This window comes from Gadus morhua, chromosome 16, assembly GCF_902167405.1.
Source record: "Gadus morhua chromosome 16, gadMor3.0, whole genome shotgun sequence".
NCBI lineage: Eukaryota > Metazoa > Chordata > Actinopteri > Gadiformes > Gadidae > Gadus > Gadus morhua.
This window is the reverse complement of record NC_044063.1, coordinates 16364289-16386327: the sequence shown is the minus strand read 5'-3', so window position 1 is coordinate 16386327 and position 22039 is coordinate 16364289. Positions and strand designations below refer to the sequence as shown.

General features: G+C 46.5%; 1 protein-coding gene and 2 long non-coding RNA genes across 5 annotated transcripts; 1 reads left to right on the top strand and 2 right to left on the bottom strand.

Annotated features, from left to right (window-relative positions):
- Positions 1 to 4457: 4457 nt before the first annotated feature.
- LOC115561651 (P2Y purinoceptor 2) lies at positions 4458 to 21461 on the bottom strand. 3 transcript variants are annotated; one of them, XM_030381803.1, is made up of 5 exons: positions 21342 to 21461; positions 6802 to 7168; positions 6318 to 6486; positions 5356 to 5677; positions 4458 to 5097 (listed from the first exon to the last, which is right to left on the bottom strand). In XM_030381803.1, the coding sequence occupies exons 1-5, from the start codon at positions 21375 to 21377 to the stop codon at positions 4891 to 4893; spliced, it is 1101 nt and encodes a 366-aa protein (XP_030237663.1). In that variant the 5' UTR covers positions 21378 to 21461; the 3' UTR covers positions 4458 to 4890. The 3 variants fall into 3 exon arrangements, with proteins under 3 accessions (XP_030237663.1, XP_030237665.1, XP_030237666.1); XM_030381805.1 differs by lacking the exon at positions 21342 to 21461 and adding an exon at positions 20681 to 21045; XM_030381806.1 differs by lacking the exon at positions 21342 to 21461 and adding an exon at positions 20884 to 21045.
- On the top strand, positions 17951 to 19094 carry LOC115561652 (uncharacterized). The gene is made up of 3 exons (XR_003979947.1): positions 17951 to 18254; positions 18408 to 18543; positions 18756 to 19094. It is a non-coding gene; the product is annotated as an uncharacterized LOC115561652 (long non-coding RNA).
- Positions 18990 to 19833, bottom strand: LOC115561653 (uncharacterized). Its single transcript, XR_003979948.1, has 2 exons — positions 19573 to 19833; positions 18990 to 19194 (listed from the first exon to the last, which is right to left on the bottom strand). It is a non-coding gene; the product is annotated as an uncharacterized LOC115561653 (long non-coding RNA).
- Positions 21462 to 22039: the final 578 nt, after the last annotated feature.

The window sequence follows — 22039 nt, the reverse complement described above, 5'->3', positions numbered from 1 at the left end:
TTCTTGTCTTCTAAATCTTCTTCCTTGCCTAACAGCTAGGGCTGTAACGATACACCAACTCACGATTCGGTTTGTATCATTTAAAAAGCATTTTATTTAAACACTTGGATAACAAATTAACTTAATGTAACATTTAATAACAAAGTATTTGGAACACTGAACAGATTTGAACAGAAAGAAGACTATTAAAGTATAGCTAAATTAATAAATAAATAACCAAAGATTGCAGTTGGAGGATGCTTGCAGGTAGGCAAAAACCCTCAACTAGTTTGGTTGGTTTAGTGAAATATCCTATTAGAGCTTTTTATTAGGCTATCGAGCTTAAATAATGACATAATCAGGCTGTATAGAATGCAACATGTTTAATAGCCTAACTTTCAATAGATGGAAAAAAACATGAACGTCGCAATAACGAGGCATGTGTTATGAGTAGCGTATGTGTGTGCGCGAGCATGGCTGTGTGTGTGAGTGACGTCAGCGAGTGAGTGGACGAGCGAGGAGAGCGAGCGGTAGCGTGTGTGTCTAGTGAAGAAGAGAACGAGTCCGGTAGAATAAATGATCCATCCTGTCAATAAACGGTGGCCGCTTCATTCCGACAGACAAACTGCCGGTCAAATCACTCAAAACAATGGAGACAGGGATCACGCAGGAATTTCTTTCGCGCGTGGCCCACTCTGGATAAATGTCGTTCATATCGCATATGAGGACTTCGACGGCTGTGGAGAAATGCAATCCTCCGTAGCCACGGAGAGCTCAGCTGTTATCACAGAGAGGGCATCTCGTCGCATACTTACGGCATCGATAAGAGGGGGCGGTGTCAGCAGACTATTATTTGGACAAATTATTAGCAAATTTCAATCTGACAATTTGACAGGAGAGTTAGAAAGGGCGTATCGCGCTTATGCCTTCTCACATCACGAGACAGGTTTGTGGCGCGATTCCGGTTTCGATACGCGTATCGTTACAGCCCTACTAACAGCCTCTCTTCATTAAGATTGAAGTGGTGAACGAGGTGTTCTACCAACTCCACCCATGGTTTGGTGGACAGCCCTACCGTTGTCTTTAGTCAATTCTGGACCGTAGGTTACAATCCCTTTAGGATTGCTTTTTGGAAAACTTCAATCGCCAGGGCGCTGCCGTGTGGGTGGCAGTCATTTTTGTCTGCCCACAGCCCTTCAGCCCTATCTACGTACGCAAAGATGGATTCTCCCGATGCGATGGTCAGGCCGGCGATTCCCACTTTGCTTTTGTCGGGTGGGTATAGTTTCTTGAGGCTCCTCCAGAAGAGGTTCCGGTATGTATCGAAAAAGGTTCTGTCAGGCAGTTCATCAATTCGGGTCAATCTCTCCAATTCAATAGCTTTTGTGGAGACGTGCGCCCTGCTGATGATGGCTTGTATATCTCCTAGGGCCAGGACATCTCCAGATGTCTCTGTCTCGAACTTCCAGATCCGGGCCGCTGCCCCCGCTGTAAGCAGTGGCAAGCGGGTGGCGAGAGCGGCCATGTCCCGGTGGCCCGATGCTGTATAGGTTTCACTCCCCTCCCTACATCTGTCAGTAAGGGGTGCCATAAAGTTTGGCTGGGGGGGAACGGGACCCGCTCTGGTTGGGCCGGGGGTTACTGGGGTTGTTCGTGCTCGGAAGGTCGAACAACATGGGGTTGGTAATTTCCTCGTCGGACGACTCCAGCTCGGACTGGTCTGGTGTTTTTTGGCGCTGGGGACTAGGATCTTTCGACCTGGTCCTCATGGCATGGGGCCCCCCTTTGGTTTGGGACTTTTTGTTGCGACCGGGGCCGGGTTGAGGGGCCGGCGGTCGCCCTTTTTCCGGGTTTCTTTGGAGTGTCTTCTCTGTGTCCTCCCTTTTCCTTATCTCTGGAGTCGTGCGTTGATCCGGGTTGGGTCGGACTGTGGGAGTCTTGTCTTGACACGGGTCCGGTGGCTCCTCTCTGGATGTTCTGTTTCTTCTGTTTGTTCCCCTCTTTCAGACTCCAAGTCCCCTTTTGTCCCTTCCTTCGTCCTCGTACCCTTGGACTCCTCTCCAGGATTCCTTCTTCATGAGGTCATTGGCTCCTCTGGTGTTCTTCATAGTAGTCTTCCGCGTACTTCCCTCCGATCTCTCGGCAGGCTGTTCCATAAATCTCTGGCCTTCTGTCTCTGTATATCGAGGCAGGCCGCTCCATGTTCTCTGGCCTCCTGTCCTGGTACATTGTCCTCGAGATCAGCGGAGAGCGGGCTTCTTCTTCACTTATTATGGCACCCGGGCTGCTCCTTCTTCTTATCACTGCATTGGTCCACCTCATCGGCCCCCCCTTCTCTGCTTCTGTTTTTCTGATCCTCTCTATCCAGTGGCTTTCTCGTCCCATTTGAGGATTTGATCCTGTCATCACGGTAATAATCATCTCGTACTCCCACTTATTTTTTGGGTCGGGCCGTTGTACGAGACTTCCAACGTTCCTTTCGCTATACAGATCATTGGGTATTGCAGGGCAGGGTCTTCGGACCCTTGAGATATGGGGTGGTCGTAGCACCAGTATGGGGGTGGAGCCAATATGATGGTCGGGACTAGTGGGTCATCTGTGAGGCTGGGTAGAGGTTGGTGTAGAGGCTGGTCTGGTTCTCCCCTCCACATGGTGTTCCTGTTTCCTCCATGGCCGCTCATTTCAGGGTGGGTGGGGCTGGAGACTCCTTGGTGGGAGACAGGCTAGATGGCCCTCCAGTTGGTGGGGGCAGAACCTCGGCAGGCGGTGTGCCCTCGTTGGGTCGTCCGTCCCTGTTTAGCATATCCATATCGATTGCCACATTGTAAGCATTGAGCAGGGTGAAGGTGAGCCCCTCTACTTTCTTCCTTTTCTCGAGTGACCCCTTTTTCTGCTTCGTCTTTGCACTCATGCGTCTGATCGCAGCCCTTTTGCTACCGTGTAGGGTGTAGTTCCAGGCGTCCGTGGATAGGTTGGTGTCGACCTTCACTCCCACAATCCATATTCTGTTTACTTCAAATAGTCTTCTATACTTCTCCTCTCTTCTAGCCCAGACTTTTTGCTCTTTAGTAGACAGTGGCTTGCCTGGTTGGGCGTTGGCTGCCAGGTACCTGGCTACCGTAGCCCTCAGCTGGGCTGAGGTATCTGGATCGGGTCTCGCCTCTGCTAGGCGAGGCTGCACATCGAGTGCGGCCATGACGTCCGAAAGCAGGCGTGTTCTGGGGCTGTGTGTGTGGAAAGCAGTAGTAGTTTGCTTCTTGGAAAGCAGGGGGTTGCTTAGTTGGGACTTATGATAGTTCTCTTCTCGTCCAGCAGGGGGAGACGTTGAGGTGGAACCGGTGACGGTTACTCTTCTTGGCCAACAGGGGGACACGTTGAGATAAAACTGATGTCAGCCCTCTTCTTGGCCAGCAGGGGGAGACGTTGAGGTCGTTGGTCCTTTTTTTTTAATCATTGCTTTATTGGCCTAATCTGAGGAGAAATCGATGCCGCAGCGATGGATCCGTCATCCAATCAGATCCCGTATGCAAATTTAAGCACTGTGAAACTACTCGGGCTCTGACGACCCTGGAAAGCTCCCCCATCCGTCAGCCACGTCTTCCAACGTCCTTTGACTGACGGTGCAATGGGCACGAGGCGTGACTCTGTACTACGAACTCTGCTATATGAAGCTATGGCTAATAGTCAACAGTAGACCCCTCACTGTAGACACCTTGTTCAGTCCTGACAGTCTGGAGCCATTGACCCCCAATCACCTCATCCAAATGAAGCCCGGCCCAGCACTGCCTCCGCCCGCCACATTCCCCAGAGAGGGCGTATACTGTACGGAGCAAAGAGATGGCGAAGGTTGCAACATTTAGCGGAGCAGATCTGGAGCTGCTGGAAACAAGAATATCTGCACAGCATCTTGGCAAGACAGAAATGGCATTCACCGAAAATAAACTCACAAGTAGGTGATGTTGTCATGGACATTGCTGAACTGTCGTCTAGAGGTGAGTGGAAACTTGCAAGAGTCATAGAGACTGTCAAGGGAAAGGATGGACTTGTAAGAAGAGCAAAGATTTCTGTTGGAGATAAGAGACTGAGCAAAAAGGGTGAGCGTTTGAGTAAGCTCTCTTTGTTGGAGCGACCGGTGCAGAAACTGGTCCTGCTGCTAGAAGCTGCTTAGAAAGAAAAGAAAAGAAAAAGTCTTTATGTTAAATGTCATTTCTATTGAGAAAATTATTCGTACTTTGGTGGGAGTGTAAAGGACCCAATTTCTAAATTAGTTCTCAAGAAAACACAGCACTATTGTTTATTCCTGAGCTATAATTATTATTATTAGCTTTTATTTTTTGGTGAATTTATAAGGCCTTATATTCTGCCTTGTTATTTTATGCCTTTTATGTTGAAATAATGTGCCGTATTGAGAGCGAGTTCCTGGTGCGAACGAAGGAGAAGAACAGAACGCAACAGAAACGTGAACAAAGACACAAAGATAGAGATACAGTTTAAATTTTTAATTGTTTTAGCACCCGCCGAAGAGACACAAGGTCAGTGTTCATGTATAATATACGGTTAAAATGTGTTAATGTCATTTGAAATGATTTTGTACGGTAATAAGACATTTCTTACATGCGTTAAGTTCATATACCACGTAATTCTACTCAATGTCATGCTAGGTTAATACATGACACTGGCAAGGTAGTAAATGCATTGTATTTGTTTTCTGCCTATAGCTCTTACGGTGGTTTATTGGTTGACTATAGAAGGATTTACATAAATCAAGAAAACCATCAGTTTAAGTCTTGGCCATTCATCGGTGGGGATGCTACACATACCTATTTACAACAATAACGAGATACGACGCATACAAACTAAAAGGTAGGTTTGTGGGATTTCGAGGCTTTATATATCGGGTAGAATCTGGTATCACAGTGATGCCATCAAAACTGTATTTTGAGATTTTCGAAGGTTTTTTTCAGATTCTTTCTGCTTCTTCTTCATCATGGTTTTACGGAAGTCTTGGCCAACCATGAAGTAGAGGATGGGGTCCATGATGCTGTTGGCGCTGGCCATCAGCCAGGTCACCTGGAAGGCTATGAAGAACGCTTCCCCCATTTTACAGGTAATCTGATCCTGTGACACAGAATGAAGATCAAACACAAAGTTGGTGACAGGTATTGAAAATAAAAAAAAATAAAAAAAATATCGGAACTAGAAACATTGCATTCTCTTCTGAAAATCCTATCGCTAATTTCTGTAGCTACAACTCAAGACATTAGAGAATGCTAAGGAAGACACATACATGTGTGTGCAGATTTAAACTGACCCTTTTATCCGATTTCAATCCAATCCTGAGTCAGGTGTTTGATTAAGGATGTGTGCCGAACTGACCTTTCTTGAATCATATATAGCGAGTTTCCAGTATTCGATCAGCTGGTAGGGCAGGAAGCAGAACATGAACGTCATCAGCACGATGATGATCATCTTCACCGACTTCTGCTTGGTGCGGTGGGCCGCCCGGAGCCCCTGCTGGCCCTCCCCTGATCCCCAGCTGGGCTCCAGCAACTTGCGCACCATCAGGCCGTAGCACACCATCACCAGCATGAAGGGCAGGACGAACGTCACCACGGAGATCACAGAGCCGTAGACTAGGAATTGATATAAGAGCTCCGGGTTCGTGATGCCATAGCAAAAAGAACGATGTTTGGACGTCCTGGAAAACAACAGTTGCATTGTGGTTGAATGCAAGTGTAGCATTCTTGTGCCCCCATAACTACTGACAGTGGGGTGAGGTAGAATAGTCCAGTGGCAACAGGGCAGTCTACTCCCCGACCAAAAGGCCCTCGGTTTGATCCCCAATGTAATCCTTCTCATGGCGTCCTTGAGAGTGATGCTTAAAGGTCCCATGACATGCCACCAAGTGTGGGTGTGATTAGCCGTTACAAGCTGTTTTGAAAATCAGTCTCGCACCCACACCTGGTGGCATGTGATGGGACCTTTAACTCTTACTGCCGAGATATCTGTAAATAAGCGTTTGCCTTTCTTGCCAAGATTCAAACCCGTTGTTTGATTCCAAATGAGTGTTCAGAGGGAGAGTTTCCTGTTTAGCATTTACCTTTTGTTGGCCAATTTTATTGACTTGCAGACTTACAGTAGCCCAGCTCCTGTTCATGTGAGCTGAATGCACTTCACTTCATAAGAGTTCAAATGTGTTACGAATAGTAAGTAAATGGAAGCTGTGTGTGTGTGTGTGTGTGTGTGTGTGTGTGTGTGTGTGTGTGTGTGTGTGTGTGTGTGTGTGTGTGTGTGTGTGTGTGTGTGTGTGTGTGTGTGTGTGTGTGGTGCTTCCTCACTTAGTCCCGGCGAAGTACAGAACAGGTGCCTGACAGGAGAGCACACAGGCCCACACGCCCACGGACACCAGCTGGGCGCGTTTAACGCCGAGCCAGCTGAGGGAGTGGACCGGGTAGCAGATGCCAATGAAGCGATTCAGACTGATGGCAGACAGGAAAAGAATGGAGCCTGTAGGCAAAGGTGGTGTGTTAACACCGCAGTAGTATGCATCCAACCTGTTTTACCACCTGATGGGATATGACTACATTCTGTGGTAATGGTAATGTGCCATGTTATGTATTTTGGGGCCACAATGTTACGTAGTCAACCCTTGTAGTTTTCTTCTAATTTTTTCAACACAGCTTTTCTTTTGAATTTAGCACACACTTGGTATGAATGTAAGCTACTCTATCAGTTATTTGAGATGTAGTTATTATGCAGTCATCATTATACAACAAAAAGACTAAGGAAGCATTAATACCGTTTACTATGCGTACCTCCTACCATAGTGGTTGGCTTGAAAGAGAAAGGCACAGATTTTGCAGACTGCCTCGCCAAAGGGCCAGTCCTTAACCCAGTTGTAGATGAGGAAGGGCAGCGTGAAGACGTACAGGATGTCGCACACGGTCAGATTGAGCATGTAGATGGTGGACGGGGTCCAGCGCTTGGTGCGGAACGTGATGAAGAATAGCACCATGGCGTTCAGCGAGAGGCCGAAGAAGAAGACCAGAGAGTAGCTGATGGGCAGCAGGTATAGTAAGACCTTTTCATATTTCTTTCCAGAGAGACATGAGTCGAGGCTGCTGTTGTTGTACGTCGCGATGGACACGTTGGACACATTGCTAGAGTCCATCATGAATGCTGGGACCCCCTGTTGTGAGAAAAATCATCATCTCGTGTGTTTAGGAATTTTTTATTAACCAATGTTTGTCTGTATCTCATATTGTTCATTGCAGAAGCCTAATAGTTTAAACAAAATAAAGTCTCCCAAGGTTGTCAACTAACGTGAAATATGCATATTATTCCGATAGTGATTGGTAATTTTTAATTGTTCACAGATTATCCACTTTGGACCAAAGCGTCTCAAATATCGATCTGTCATGATACCAGATCTTAAAACACAAATATAACAATAGCACATCGGTGAACAAGTTTTTAGAACAAAACAAAAGTAGGCGAAACTAACAAACACAAAAATATATATTATTGAGGTCCCTGACTTATTTAAAGCAAGTATATGCAAGTCTATGCAGCTCGGGAAAAATGGAGGCCATACACGTTCAGTATGAAGTCTTGACGAATTGTAAAATGAGACTCGGATCTCATTTTACAGTTGATTTCTGGCTACAATAAGTTATCAAGTATACGCAAATGTTTGAGGCCTATAGAGGCTCAGAACCCCGCGTCAGAGCTAAGAACCACTTATCTAAGGAAATTGATCAGGTTTATGTTTTTCATCTCCGAGATATAGTTGATTTTATAAATTATAAATTTAGTGAGATGTTTTGAGGTGGCTAATGGGCCATCATGAGTAAAGTGCTTCCATATGTTGAATTATTATTATTATTATTATTTGTTCAAGAGTAAAACTAAGTATCGGACTGATGTGGGCATTGGCAGGTAGCCAAAGCTGCGGTATCGATTTCGGAACTGAAAAAGTGGCATCAGGACATTATAAGCTATCACAGTCTTAAGCAGAATCTTTGCACCACTGGACGAATAATGATAAGCGCGTTGTCCGAGCCTGACAACCCACACCTGAGACCCGGCATCTTAAAATAATAGCATCAGCGTTCAGTCATCAATAGCGATTGATTATTGAACATGGCAGGATCAGCGGCCAAGAACACGCCGTGGACCGTGACAGAGGTGGAGTCACTCCTATGCGTAACACTGTTTTTTTATGTGTCACGTGGTTGCGTATGTGTCGCAGTTTCGCGCATTTGTGCTATGACGACCGGCACACGTTAAAGAGGTACTTTCTAGATGGAAACACGACGTGCCTGGAACCAAACCAAGTCGTGCCACGCTTAGTCGTGATGAGTTGAGCTGGTACTGTCGGTGGAAAAGGGGCATTAAGCAGTGTTTAAATTGACCCTAGCACATGAAAAAAAACACAGGCATGCTAATTTATTTGATTGAGACCACTGCATTGACGTGCAGGGGGCTTCAGAAACATTACAAGGTCTGTCTGGCAAAAAAGATGAAGCAGGCCCAAGTTTTCACAACACATCCAATTTCTGGTTGACTGATGGTTTCACTCTGCGATTTTATTGATGACATTATGATTGTTGTCGAGCAAGATAATCCTTCCTCATAATATCATAAATACTTATAGCTCGTTTCCACCGAGTGGTTTGGTGCGTTACAGTTCACGTTTCCAGCGCCAAAATTGGGCGGGGTCCCAAAGTAAGCGCACTGAGCTGTACCTATTTTCGTTACTCCACCATTGGGGTACCAAGCGGTCCGAAAGGGTGCCGAAAGGTGGAACTACACACACCATCCGTGGATTGGTCAACAGAATCGTGACTTCTGTGCGACAGGGGGATAAAAATAAACAAACACAGTACCCGTGAGGTATTTGTATTCTGCCGATTTATGCTACCTATCAAATTGTGCTACCTAATGGTTCTCCGCATGCGCATGACGAAACTATAGAGCGCAACAGTGAACGCCCCCTTTTTGAACAGCTCTGGTTCCAAGAAATATTTCCCATTAATTATCACTGTTGACTTTTCGTATAATCGTTCCTCACGGTAGTCATGACCATAAAACGATTTTATTCAGGGGGGAAAATAATTTGGAAATCGATAGAAAAAGCAAAGGTACAAGGTTGTGTACATTATTTTTTGTAAAGATTGACGGTACTACTCATCCCATTGCAAAAAAATTCTCAATGGTTACAACCCAATGGTTAAGCGCGTTTCATGCATCTTATAACCTTTGTCATTATTATAATTTTTCTATTGTTAATACAAGTTGTGTCATATATTCTGTGTGTGTGCGTGCGTGTATGTATAGTGTCTCATATAGCGTTTAGCTTTGTTATCGAAATGGTACGTTCCTTTATTCCTGAATGCAATCACAACGTAATAACATTCAATTCAGTCTCGTAATTCAATTACGTATTCACTCAACATTATGTATTCCTCGCTTTTAAACTACCAAAATTATTAAAACTTTTATTTTTATCATATATTCTATGTCAACATATTTTTCAACATATACAGCTAATTTCCGCTTCAGTTCTTACTCCAACTTCCCATTAATCTAAGGGAAATCATGATTGCTGTGGTTCAGCTAAGTGGCAGCAATCATCACGAATTGACTTTCGCGGGTGGAGGCAAACGTTTCCATGGAAGCAGCGAGCTCCACCAATCAAAGACGTTGTGTTACACTTTAGGATTGTGGGTAGTGTAGTAGTAGGTGGTTCCGCGAATAAAGCGTGTTTTCTAAAAACTAGAAGTTTACGTCTTTAACATGTCACTTCTAGAGGAGCATATACTAGCAATTCACAAGGCGCGTGGCAAGTATATTTTGGATGGTTCCGACATAATGGCTTTTTATCAAAACCTCTATGGAGGAAATGAATAGTAACTTCCGGAACCACACTGTTGCGCTCTATTGATCTGCAGTGTAGTAGGCCTAGTGGCGTCAAAAAACACGTACTGTACCCCTGAAATCTCCAATTAAGACGTTATAATAGAAAATCAAAATAATGCTCCCCATATTCTTATAGTGAACATGGTGTGAGTAGAAGTGTAAAATAACGTCATTCTGTATTGGGCGCATCGTTTGACAGACGCAATTGGATTCTGATCCGGACCCGTTTTGTGGATCCGCTCCAGAGCCTATGATACCTCCAGGGCGGTTCCGGTGCCGAGTCAGGCCCCGTCAACACGTAAACGATTTTTTGGTGAAAACGCATAAGTCTTCTGCATTTGGGCCGACTGTCCAGACAGATGCGGCCCTGAAACAAGGTCCCAGGGTGGATAAGTTAAAAACGGACCTATGCGTTTTCGTGTTAGGATTCGTGTGGACACCTGAAACGCAAACGATGACGTCATCACCCCCCCAGCAGCTGGGCGACGTTAAAGTTGCGTTTAATGCATATATTTTTTTTTTATTATTATTTTTGTAGCTTTAACAACTGCTACCTCCTCAACTGAGTTCAGCGCGCAGGCTGGATGCGCGCAGGCTTGACGCGCGCAGACTTTTTTTGGTGGAGAACCAGTGACCCAACAGCGACCTTTCATGTGCACTGCATTCAGAATCTAAGGGCGCACTCACACTAGGCCCTCTGTACCGTGCCTAGTCCGTTTCACCCCTGTACCGTGCTCAAGTACGATTGCCCCCCTCCCCCTGCTGTGCACTGGCCTGTGCTCACACTAGGCAATCTCAACTGTGCCTGAGTACGGTTGCCTTTTGTACACACATCATCACGTCGTAATACGTCACCACCAAGGGTCCGCTTTTTAGTAGAACAACACAGAGAATAGAGTTGACACTTTACTGACTTTGTTGCTTATTTGGAGTCAGATACAGCCCTCTCTCACTGAGCGTTTTTACACTGCCAAATAGGCCGTTTTATGCACGCCTTTTCCGCGGCCCAGTCAGCGCCTTCACACTCCCCGAGGTAAATTGCCTGCTTGAGCTAGAACCCCAATTTGCTCTCTCGGACCTTGTACACATTGTTGGGTGTGGGGGGACGTGCAACGTCTGGCCTGCAGGGGGAGTATGGGCAGGTTGGGAGCGCACCGGATTGGCTGGGGGGATTGGACCGTGCGAGCAGGTGTGAGCACTCAGGCCAATCAGGGAGTGTTTGTACTTATGTGCCTGCTTTGTGTTGTAGTGAGGAGAAAGGAATCCGGGAGAAAACGGACCAGAGAGATCCAGAACGGACCCAAGAGATCCTCTGAGAGAACCTTGTTTATAGTTTAAGTGATTTTGTTCGGCTTTAAAAGACATTAAAACGATCTCCTGCTGAGGGTTGACAACTCTGCCTGCTCGCACTCATTTGGAACCTGCTACAGTGGAGCCCAATGTGGGGCTAGAGTGCAGGAAAAATGGACCAGTCCCCATTGGGAAACGTACTCGGGCACCTAGCCCAGATGGCGGACAGACAAGGCCAGCTCCACCAGGCGCAGAACGAGGTGCTCTCGGACCTGGCCCAGTCCTTTGCCGCCGATCGGGCCATGCTCCGGGAGCTCCTCGCCTCCGGCGGACGCGGCGAAGGACCCCGAGGGGCGGGACCCGCAGCGCACATACACGTCCCGAAGATGGGCGAGGCAGACGACGCGGAAGCCTTTATCGAGACTTTCCAGGGGGTGGCCGAGGTCTCAGGGTGGCCTCGCCCGGAGTGGGCGCACCGCCTCCTGCCGCTCCTAACAGGAGAGGCGCAGCTCGCGGCCCACAGTCTGCCGGCCGGGGCCCAGCGAGACTACGACTCCATCAACAGGGCCATCCGAGACCGGCTGGGCCTCTACCCGGAGGAACATCGACGGCGGTTCCGGGCGCTGGCCTTCAGTGAGGGGGACCGACCCTTCGCCTTCGCCCAGCAGCTGAGGGACCAGGCAAGGAGGTGACTGGTCCCAGACCGGAACACGGCGGAGGACGTGGTGGAGCAGGTGGCCCTGGAGAGGTTTGTGGAGGGGCTGCCGGCTAGGACCTCCGCCTGGGTCCGATACCAAAGTCCCGAGAGTCTCTCCGCCGCGGTCGTCCTGGCGGAGAGCCACCTGCAGCCACCACCAGCGAGCCAGCGACCACCGACACCGAGCCCACGTACCGGTGCGGCTGCCCCACGGCGGGATAGGCCAATCCCGGTGCCGAGGGCGAGAGGGAGGGGGGGGGGGGGGAGAGAGGTGTTGAGCGTTTTGGTGAAGTGTATACACGGGGATGTGAACGAGTATCCTTTGGTCCCTATCGAAATTCGTTGTGGGGGGAAAAAGCATAGTGTTAAGGCGGCGGTTAGTCCGAGCCTCACGCATCCCTTGATTCTTGGGTTGGATTGGGCTGGGTTTCCACAGGCTGTTAGGGGGACTATGGGGGTGTGGGCAAGACCGGTAGGGACATGTAGGTCATGTGCTGTGTTCTGCGCCGAGGCGGGGGCGGACGACGCTGCTCAGGGATCGGGGGAGGCGGGGGATCCCCAACCCGAGGTCCCAGCGCCGAGGTTCCCACCGGTGGAGGATTTCCCCCTCGAGCAGTCTCGTGACTCCACACTGAGCTCAGCCTACGACCAGGTGATAGCTATTGATGGGAGTAAGGTCCGGCCAGACGCAGCACTGACTTACCCACATTTTATAGTGGTTAGGGATAGGCTTTATCGGGTGAGTCGTGACACCCAGAGTGAGGAGGTTGTTACCCAGTTGCTGGTACCCAGGAGCCGCCGGGAAATGGTTTTCCAGGCGGCGCATTATAACCCAATGGCGGGCCATTTGGGGTACGATAAAACACTTAACTGGATAATGGCCCGGTTCTATTGGCCAGGGATTCGGGCGGAGGTGCGCAGGTGGTGCGCATCCTGCCCCGAGTGCCAGTTGGTGAATCCCCCGGCCGTCCTCAGGGCTCCCTTACGGCCCCTTTCCCTGGTGGAAGCCCCCTTCGACCGCATTGGCATGGACATTATCGGGCCATTAGAACGTTCCTCACAAGGGTATCGATTTGTGTTGGTCCTGATCGACTACGCAACCCGATACCCGGAAGCAATTCCATTGCGCAACATCTCTGCGAAGAGTGTTGCGCAGGCGTTGTTTCATGTCATATCGCGGGTGGGAATCCCGAAAGAGATTCTCACTGACCAGGGCACCAATTTCATGTCACGCACGATTAGGGCACTTTACGGGTTGTTAAAGGTCAAGGCCATCCGCACAAGCGTCTATCACCCAGCCACGGACAGCTTGTGTGAGAGGTTTAACCGGACGTTAAAGTCTATGATCCATAAATTCGTACACGAGGATGCTCGGAATTGGCATCAATGGCTAGACCCTCTGTTGTTTGCAGTGCGGGAAGTGCCCCAGGCTTCCACGGGGTTTTCCCCATTTGAGTTGCTTTATGGGCGCAAGCCCAGGGGCGTCCTGGACCTCATTAAAGAAAACTGGGAGGAGGGGTCCAGTGACAGCAAGAACGAAATCCAGTACGTCATGGACTTGCGTGCAAAGATTCACTCACTAGGGGTATTGTCATGTGAGCGCTTGCACCGAGCCCAGGAGAGTCAGAGACGCCTGTACGACAGAGGGACTAGATTACGCGATCTCACTCCGGGGGATAAGGTCCTTGTACTATTGCCCACCTCTAGCACCAAATTACTCGCGAAGTGGCAAGGGCCCTTTGTGGTCACACGGCGGGTTGGGGACGTGGATTACGAGGTAGCGCGCACGGACAGGGGCGAAAACAAGCAGGTCTACCACATCAACCTCTTAAAGAGGTGGAACGATGCGGTCCCTGTCGCGTTTGCGTCGACGTTACCGGAGAAGGAAGAGCTCGGGCCGGACGTCCCTAGCCCAGGCCCCCACCCCCCTGTCGGTCAGGGCGAGGGTCTCTCAGGGAGTCAGGCACGGGACGTTGCCGGTCTGCAACTCCGGTTCGCCGACGTGTTTTCGCCCCTGCCCAGTCGCACCCCGCTAATTACTCACAACATCGAGACGCAGCCTGGTTTAACGGTGCGGACACGCCCCTACAGGCTGCCCGTCCACAAACAAGATGTGGTGCGGCGCGAATTGGCCACCATGTTGGAGTTGGGCGTGGTCGAGGAGTCTCACAGTGACTGGTGCAGTCCCGTCGTGCTGGTGGGGAAGCCGGACGGGTCTGTCCGGTTCTGTGTAGACTACCGTAGGGTGAATGCGGTGTCATAGTTCGACGCCTACCCAATGCCTCGGATCGACGAGCTCGTGGACCGGCTTGGCATGGCCACCTATTATACGACTCTGGACTGCACAAAGGGCTACTGGCAGATTCCGCTGTCTCCAGCAGCCCGTGAAAAAACAGCCTTCTCCGCTCCGCTCGGTCTTTACCAGTTTAAGGTGCTTCCGTTCGGGTTGTTCGGGGCCCCGGCCACGTTTCAGCGGCTGATGGACCGGGTGTTACGGCCCCACGCACGTTTGCTGCTGCCTACATTGATGACGTCGTCATCTATAGTGGAACGTGGGAGCAGCATATGCGGCAGGTGGCGGACGTCCTTCAGTCGCTGAGACGGGCGGGGTTCACGGCCAACCCGAAGAAGTGAGTGATCGGGCGGAGGGAGATTCAGTATCTGGGGTTCCACCTGGGGCGGGGGAAGGTCCGGCCGCAGGTCGGTAAGACCGCGGCGGTCGCCGCCTCCCCTCGGCCCAGGACCAAAAAGGAGTTGAGGCGGTTCCTGGGGCTGGCGGGCTACTATCGGCAGTTCGTGCCGAACTTCTCCGACCTGGCCAGCCCCTTGACCGACCTCACGCGTTAGAGGGCCCCAGATACAGTCCAGTGGTCGGAGCCATGTCAGGTGTCGTTTGAGGCTATTAAAACAGCCCTCTGTGGAAAGTCGGTCCTGTATGCTCCTAACTTTGATCTCCCTTTCTCCCTGCAGACGGACGCGTCGGATAGGGGGTTGGGCGCGGTCCTGACCCAGCAGGTGGAGGGGGTCGACCGCCCGGTGCTGTACCTGAGCCGGAAATTATCAGACCGGGAGGGTCGGTACAGCACAGTGGAGAAGGAGTGTCTTCTCCATCAATCCGGTGGGCGGTCGGCGCCCTCCGCTACTACATCTGGATCACACTATTATCCCCATGGTTATGACCCACGCCAACGCTGTGATACTTTTTGAGTACCGTTGTTGTGTATGAGTGTTATAATGAGTTATGTTGTATATAAAATGCGCCACATGCCACAGCGTTATACTATAGGAGTCCGAGAAGCCTTACCCTCGGACGGGTATTAAATAATCGCTACTCAGACGGAGCTTTACCATCCACACACACCATTATACTAAGTGCCTAATAAGCTATACTTTCTCGCAGTTCAGGGTGAGGGTTAGGACAGAGCTCCACACATCCACACCACTGCTGCCCCTTGGTTGTGACGTCTGAGTGCCTTGGAAAAGGCACTCAGACGTCTTGAATAGAGCGCCGCCTTCATGTTGTGTTTTGGGGAGAAAGGCGAAAGCACAGCATTATACCCCTTTTTTAATTTGGGATTATTTCAGTAACAGTGATAAAATTTCATAGATTACCATGTTGACCATCATATAGGTTAAGACAACTACAAATGTTTTGGGGTTCACTGGCTATGGTTAAATAAAGGCAAATTAAGTTCCTTTTTTTTTTTTTTACATCAGGCACATAACGAATCAAGGATAATAAGATAAGATGATAAGATACACGGCCGTGAAAAAGAGAATGGGTTAAACCCTCAACCTCATTAAAGTAAATACGATGCACTCTGTACTTTCATTAAAATAGCCTATGTATTTAGAGGAATCAATTATTGTTGAGTTTGAGTTTTAATCCAATTGTAAAATAATGCATTTAATACACCATGCTTTTGAGACATTATTTTTTTAGGTTGTTTCCCTGTTCAATAACTAAAAGTAGGCTATAGAATAGAATAGAGACAATCGCTTTTTCAGAGGAAGTTTGTATCCAATACGGAGAGTGTTGCGATACAACTGCACACTGTCATGTTATCAAAACGAACCGATGTTCACAAAATCTCTAAAACTCCTTATAGGCTACTAAATTATTAATACATACAGACTTTATTGTGCTTCATCATTAAATTACATTTAAATGTCACTGTATTACATTGTGTAGAGGTTTGTTTTATCACTCAAATAAGTGTATTATAATAACAAAATTTACTTCCGGTCCGAAATGGACCAAATTCTTACAAATAAAACTCTCAATAGCAATTTGATATTAGAGTTTTTCTGTTTAAAATATGAACGACGCGAAAGAAATAACAAATGTATGATCAATTGTAAATAATAATATACATAATACATTTCATATAAACAACACCATCATCAGCCTTTGGGACAAATTCATGATGCATGATAAAACAAGGTCTCGAATTGCATAAACAAGTCCCTTCACAACAGGAATTAATATTTGAGTTTAATTAAGATGACTTGACACAGGTTTTATACGTTTAGATGCCATGGTATTACATGCAGGCGTGTGGAACTATGAGGTAAGCAATCGAAGCGGTGGAAACGCAGTCCTCCAAAGGATCATAGTTCCTAATATGTCATTAACTTTTATATTAACATATAGTTTGTACTTTTTTACAGTTGTTAATATTTAGTCTTGTTTTAAGATCTATACACACTATGTGTGCCCTCAGAAATCAATGTATGACTGCTTATTAGTACATTGTCCTGTTTGTATGAAAATAAACATTTAACGTTTAAATGATGTAAGAAATAACTTCATCAGTGCAAAAAATACATTAAGTTAACTTAACAAATATTGATATAATATTAGTTAATAGATTGTTTTCTATTTGTTAAAACATTAACATACAGATTGTATGCAAACAACCAATATTTTATTAATGATGAAAAAACTATTAACTTGAGCCAAAGAGATATTTTAGTAACAATTAACAAATATTAACAATGGGTTAGGTAATGACTAGTTTGCTGTTTATTATGGCACCTTATTATAAAGTGTTACATATTTTTTGCTGTGTAATCACAATCTATACAATGTATTTAGGATGAGCCTTTTTTCATCCTAAAAAATGTTTGCAAGAGCACAAAGTTCTTAAATGATCTACCCTCTTAATTCACTCTGTGCACGACGAAAATGCTAACTTCCTGTTTGAGGGCGGAAGTTGAGCCTCTAGCTTCCGCTTGGCGGTTTGTTGACATTAGCCGGCTGGCTGTGTGATGTTATTGTTCGCAATGGATCGGAAAAAACGATTTACTTTTCAAAGGGCAGTCGGTGGTAATAACCACCATTGTTGTGTGGCACTTTGTACTGCCGGGGGGAGATTCAACAAAGTTTTGAGCTTTCATAGTTTCCCAAATGAACCTAATTTACGCGCCCAGTGGCTTGTGAAAGTCAGAAGAGAAGGTTTCACCCCAACCACCAGCTCTAGAGTGTGTAGTCGACACTTTGAGCAAGCGACATAGTTATCTCTTCTCCTGGAAAGCGGTGTCTTCGACCAAATATTATTCCATCCTTGTTCGGTTGGAATAATTACTCAAAAAAACCTCAACGGCCCGGAGTTTGGGATCGCCGGTGTTGTGTCGAGATCTGTTTCCCCGTCGAGATGCGTTTCCCCTAGTCCCAGATAATGACTGTCAGGATGCGTTCCCCCTGTTCTAAATGGTCAAATTGAATGATATCAGCCTGAAAATCACAGCACTTATCTGTTGTGGGGAAATAAGTCAGCAGTATGAATTTGAAAGATGTGTGAGCCTCCTTTCCTATGGAACGGAGGGGGAACAGCATCTGACAGTAATATTCCAAGCTGTCAGGATGCGTTCGCCCTGTTCTAAATTGTCAAATTGAATGATATCAGCCTGAAAATCACAGCACTTATCTGTTGTGGGGAAATAAGTCAGCAGTATGAATTTGAAAGATGTGTGAGCCTCCTTTCCTATGGAACAGAGGGCCTTTTCGGGTAATTTCGGACGGGGGCGGGGACTAGGGGAAACAGATCTCGACGGGGAAACAGATCTCGACACAACACCGGCCTCAAGCAACCCAGGCTTTGGACGGCGCCCCCGAGGATGACACCACCGTGGAAATGGAAATGGGTGAAAACACTGTCTCTGGTTGTACTGAGTTGGCTTCGACACCTCTGATGGAAGACCACGATTACACAGCCAGCTCTTTCATCGTGGTCGACCGTGAGAAATTTGAGAGCATGTCGAGGCAGATCGAGGAGCTCACACGGCAGATCGAAACACTGCACATGGAGAGATTTGGATTGCAACGGTTTTCTACATCACCTAGTGACATTCGCTACTATTCCAGGTAAGAAATTTTGAACCTGAACTTTTCTAATTATCACACAAGCATTCCACTTGCCTCCCATCTGTATGATTGATTTGAATGATGATTAAATTGGAATGTTTTAATGTAATATGAATGCCATCACCATAAAAGCTATGTCCTGTTTGCATGCAGATTTCCATCATATGAACATTTGATGGCCTTTTGGGATCTAATTCAAGAGGCAACCAGCAGAATGGTGAGAGTCACCAGTGGTCAGAAGAACCTCTCCACCAGTACATCCACTGAGACCCCTATGAACAGACCAACAGTAAGTTTTACAATAAACATATACCACCGGCTCGGTACATGTGGATCACACATTTTGCTGGTGACTGCCACAGAAGAGGCAGTTAACTGTGTATTGTTTCTGCTCAGCTCTGTGCATGCACCACATATTTTAAACACCCTAGTTTGTGTATGTTATCGTTGTGTTGTAGTGCTTCTATCTACAGTATCTAATACAGTGACTATTTTCCCTAGAAACTGCTGCCAATTGACGAGCTCTTCCTCTTCCTCAACTACCTGTCAACCGGCTGTACACAAAGGGAGCTTGGTCACAAGTTCAATATCCACAGAGCAACAGCAAGCAGAATAATTGTGACGTGGTCCAACTTTTTGTATACTTTGCTTGGATCGCGTTAGCATGACGTGTCACTGCCTGTTACGAACCCCTGCTCGTTAAAGAGGTGCAACAAAAAGGAGGGAGACAACTGATAAAATGTTTGAATACGTTATCATTTATTGATAAATCAAGGGATAGGGGGGAATTAAATAAAGAGAAAGGAGATTGCCCTTCAATAAACAAAGCATTCAAATGAACATGTACAATTAACTTAATCATTAGTAACATAAGATCTTTTCCTCATTGACCTGTAGCACTCTGCCCTGACCTCTCCTGAACCCGGATCTTTGTCAGACACTGTGGAAAAATAACAATTTTAGCAAGTTAGTAATTAATAGGATAGCATGCAAGTTAGTTGGTAAGAACAATGACTAGCAACTCTAATAGGAAAATATTGTTGTCCATCTAAAGTTCGTTTGTTCATACACAGGCAATCGCAGTTTGCGAACTTGACAACGAACGAACCAACGTTTGATACTTTTAGGCTACTGCCTATATAACACGCAGGAGTGTCAACAACACATATCCTCCGAACATAACATCATAAACTAAACAAGGGCTAAGACAAACATCTAACGCACGATTTCGACTTTTATAATGTATAGAGATAACATAACATTGACCAGATAACATAACTTTAGCACGTAGCATGGATATCATGTTGTTGTGACTTACCTTCAAAATTGTGCAAATATTGCGATAGATACAGTATAAACCCCTTTTCTCGTTTGCTTTGGGGTGCGGGTGAAAATATGCTGACCAGTCGATGAACATCGTCAACTGTTATCGCCGGCATATGTCCAAGACATCTTGAGAAATTTGCTTCGGCCATTGGGCTACCGGATTCCAGCCGAGTCGTGTTGATACCGGAAGCTCGACAGCCAATAGGAAGTACGCTACCGGAAGTAGCATATGCTAATGTGCACGTAGTGAATTTTGCTCTCAAGTATTCTTTATTTATTTTTTAGAAACTTGCTTACGCGTGGTTTTAATGTGTAATGTGTAACAACTTTGAGTTATTCACGTTCGGAATGGTTGAAGTCAGCGTATTTTCCCATTGAATTACATTGCAAAAAAAGCAAATAGTAATCGTGTAATAAGACAGAATAACAATAGTGTGGCTTGCTTTGCAAACACACTAACCAGTTACCAGACATGTCGCAGCATGTGACGCATTTGGAACTGAAACTGCGTGTCGTTGAATGTTGGCAAGGGATGAGACATTTTTTTTTGTTGCTGGGAATTAAAGCCTCAAAATACAGAATCAGCAACTTGTTATTGGGCTGTGATATCTACAGTTTGGGGGAAAAGCGCTCGGCTGTGTGCGCGCCTGAACAGGCGTGTGAGTAATAATGTAATTTAGGATGTCAATGTATTAAGGTTCATGATCTAAACCTGCACTCACTAATATTCAGATATCCATAAAATACATGTAGTAGGCCTACGCTCTGGACCACATGTAGTTCATGTCTTACACTCACGAACACATGCTTTAACTTTACCATCTCCAATCTCTAAATCTGTTATACCAAATGTAATGAAAAGAATCCACTGATGTTATTAACATAACAGCAACTTTAAATTAGAAAACACAAAGCAACAAAAAACAAAACTTAAATTCATCCAGTGGAAATAAAGTGTAAAATGAAGTGCAGTCAGAACAATGTAGATCAATTTTTCACAAACATGTCTCAACAGTGATGTGCTATATGTTGCACCAAGCCATAGTACACCAGCAGCAATATATCTACGCATAGCTCGGTGTTATTAATTTAAGACTCACCCAACAAATGTAGAACCAAGGTAGAAACTCATGCAAATTTGTATTGGGAGTCAATCCAAAGAGCCGGTTGAAAGCAAGGAGCAGGTGAAAAAACAATGTATTTCTCTGTCGCAGAATCGACTCGCATATCTCGCCGTTTGTCTCAGCGTCATCTCTCAGAGGTGTCTCGAGGACTGGAGAAGGAATTTGATTGCCGCACCTACCTTGATGGCATGTTTGGAAGGATGGGCCCGGCTCCAAATCTTTTTTTCCCAAACAGGAGGTTTACCTATTACAGTAAAATCCTGCCTTCTGATTGGTTCAAAGGTAGGCCGGGTGTACAAAATGTGTGTGAGCTGTGCTGTGGGAGGGAGGGAGAGAGAGAGAGAGAGAGAGAGAGAGAGAGAGAGAGAGAGAGAGAGAGAGAGAGAGAGAGAGAGAGAGAGAGAGAGAGAGAGAGAGAGAGAGAGAGAGAGAGAGAGAGAGAGAGAGAGAGAGAGAGAGAGAGAGAGAGAGAGAGAGAGAGAGAGAGAGAGAGAGAGAGAGAGAGAGAGAGAGAGAGAGAGAGAGAGAGAGAGAGAGAGAGAGAGAGAGAGAGAGAGAGAGAGAGAGACCTCATCCAAAGGGGGAATGCCTCAATATCCAAAGACTGTGCCATGAATCCCAACGCTCTCCACCTTACCCAGGAGCAGTACAGCCTCCACGACCAGGTACACATCTTCAGAGGTCCCAACCTTTACGAAGACGCTAAAGGACGTTAGTCTCAACTGGCAGCCAAACACATCACACAGGACTAGCAGAGCCCATCATCTTGATGTCACTGTGTTTAGTTGTCGCCTTGTTATCCTTGAGACACCCGCATGCAACCCCTCTACGCAGGTCCCACCTGGTACGGCGGAACCGTCTAGTCAATTTACATGAAAATGGAAACCCCAACATGTGTAGGGTCCCGAGAGGGGAAATTGAGGTGCGAAATCAAGCCAGGGTTGAGAGGCGGGTAGGCTATAATGAGACGGGCATATTTGGCTGTGTAAAAACTAACGTTTCTAGCTAACATCGCTGAGCTTAATACATATTTTATATTTTAGTATTATTTTTGTTTTTATGTTGACCATATAATATTATGTCTCTTAAAGAAGAGGTTCATTTTTCATTTCCCCTGTGTCCATGTTTATTTCCGTCTGTGCTTATCTGTGTTTTGCATGTATTTTTTATGGACCACCGAGAGTCCTGGAATCAAAGTTGATCTTTATACTATATTTACCACCTAATTGCAACTTTAAAAAAGAAAGCTATTTCGAAACAATTTTATACATTGGAATATGTAACATGGCCTCATGAAGCCAAAACATATTCAAAGATTATTTTAATGGAAGTGTT

What these genes read in the sequence shown, in the direction of transcription:
- LOC115561651 (XM_030381803.1), bottom strand. Translation starts at nt 21,377, where the DNA reads ATGTGTACCTGGTCGTGGAGGCTGTACTGCTCCTGG. An exon ending in CTGTACTTCGCCGGGACTAA is followed by an intron (nt 5,678 to 6,317) that starts GTGAGGAAGCAC and finishes GTTGTTTTCCAG; the next exon opens with GACGTCCAAACATCGTTCTT. An exon ending in CTATATATGATTCAAGAAAG is followed by an intron (nt 5,098 to 5,355) that starts GTCAGTTCGGCA and finishes TCTGTGTCACAG; the next exon opens with GATCAGATTACCTGTAAAAT.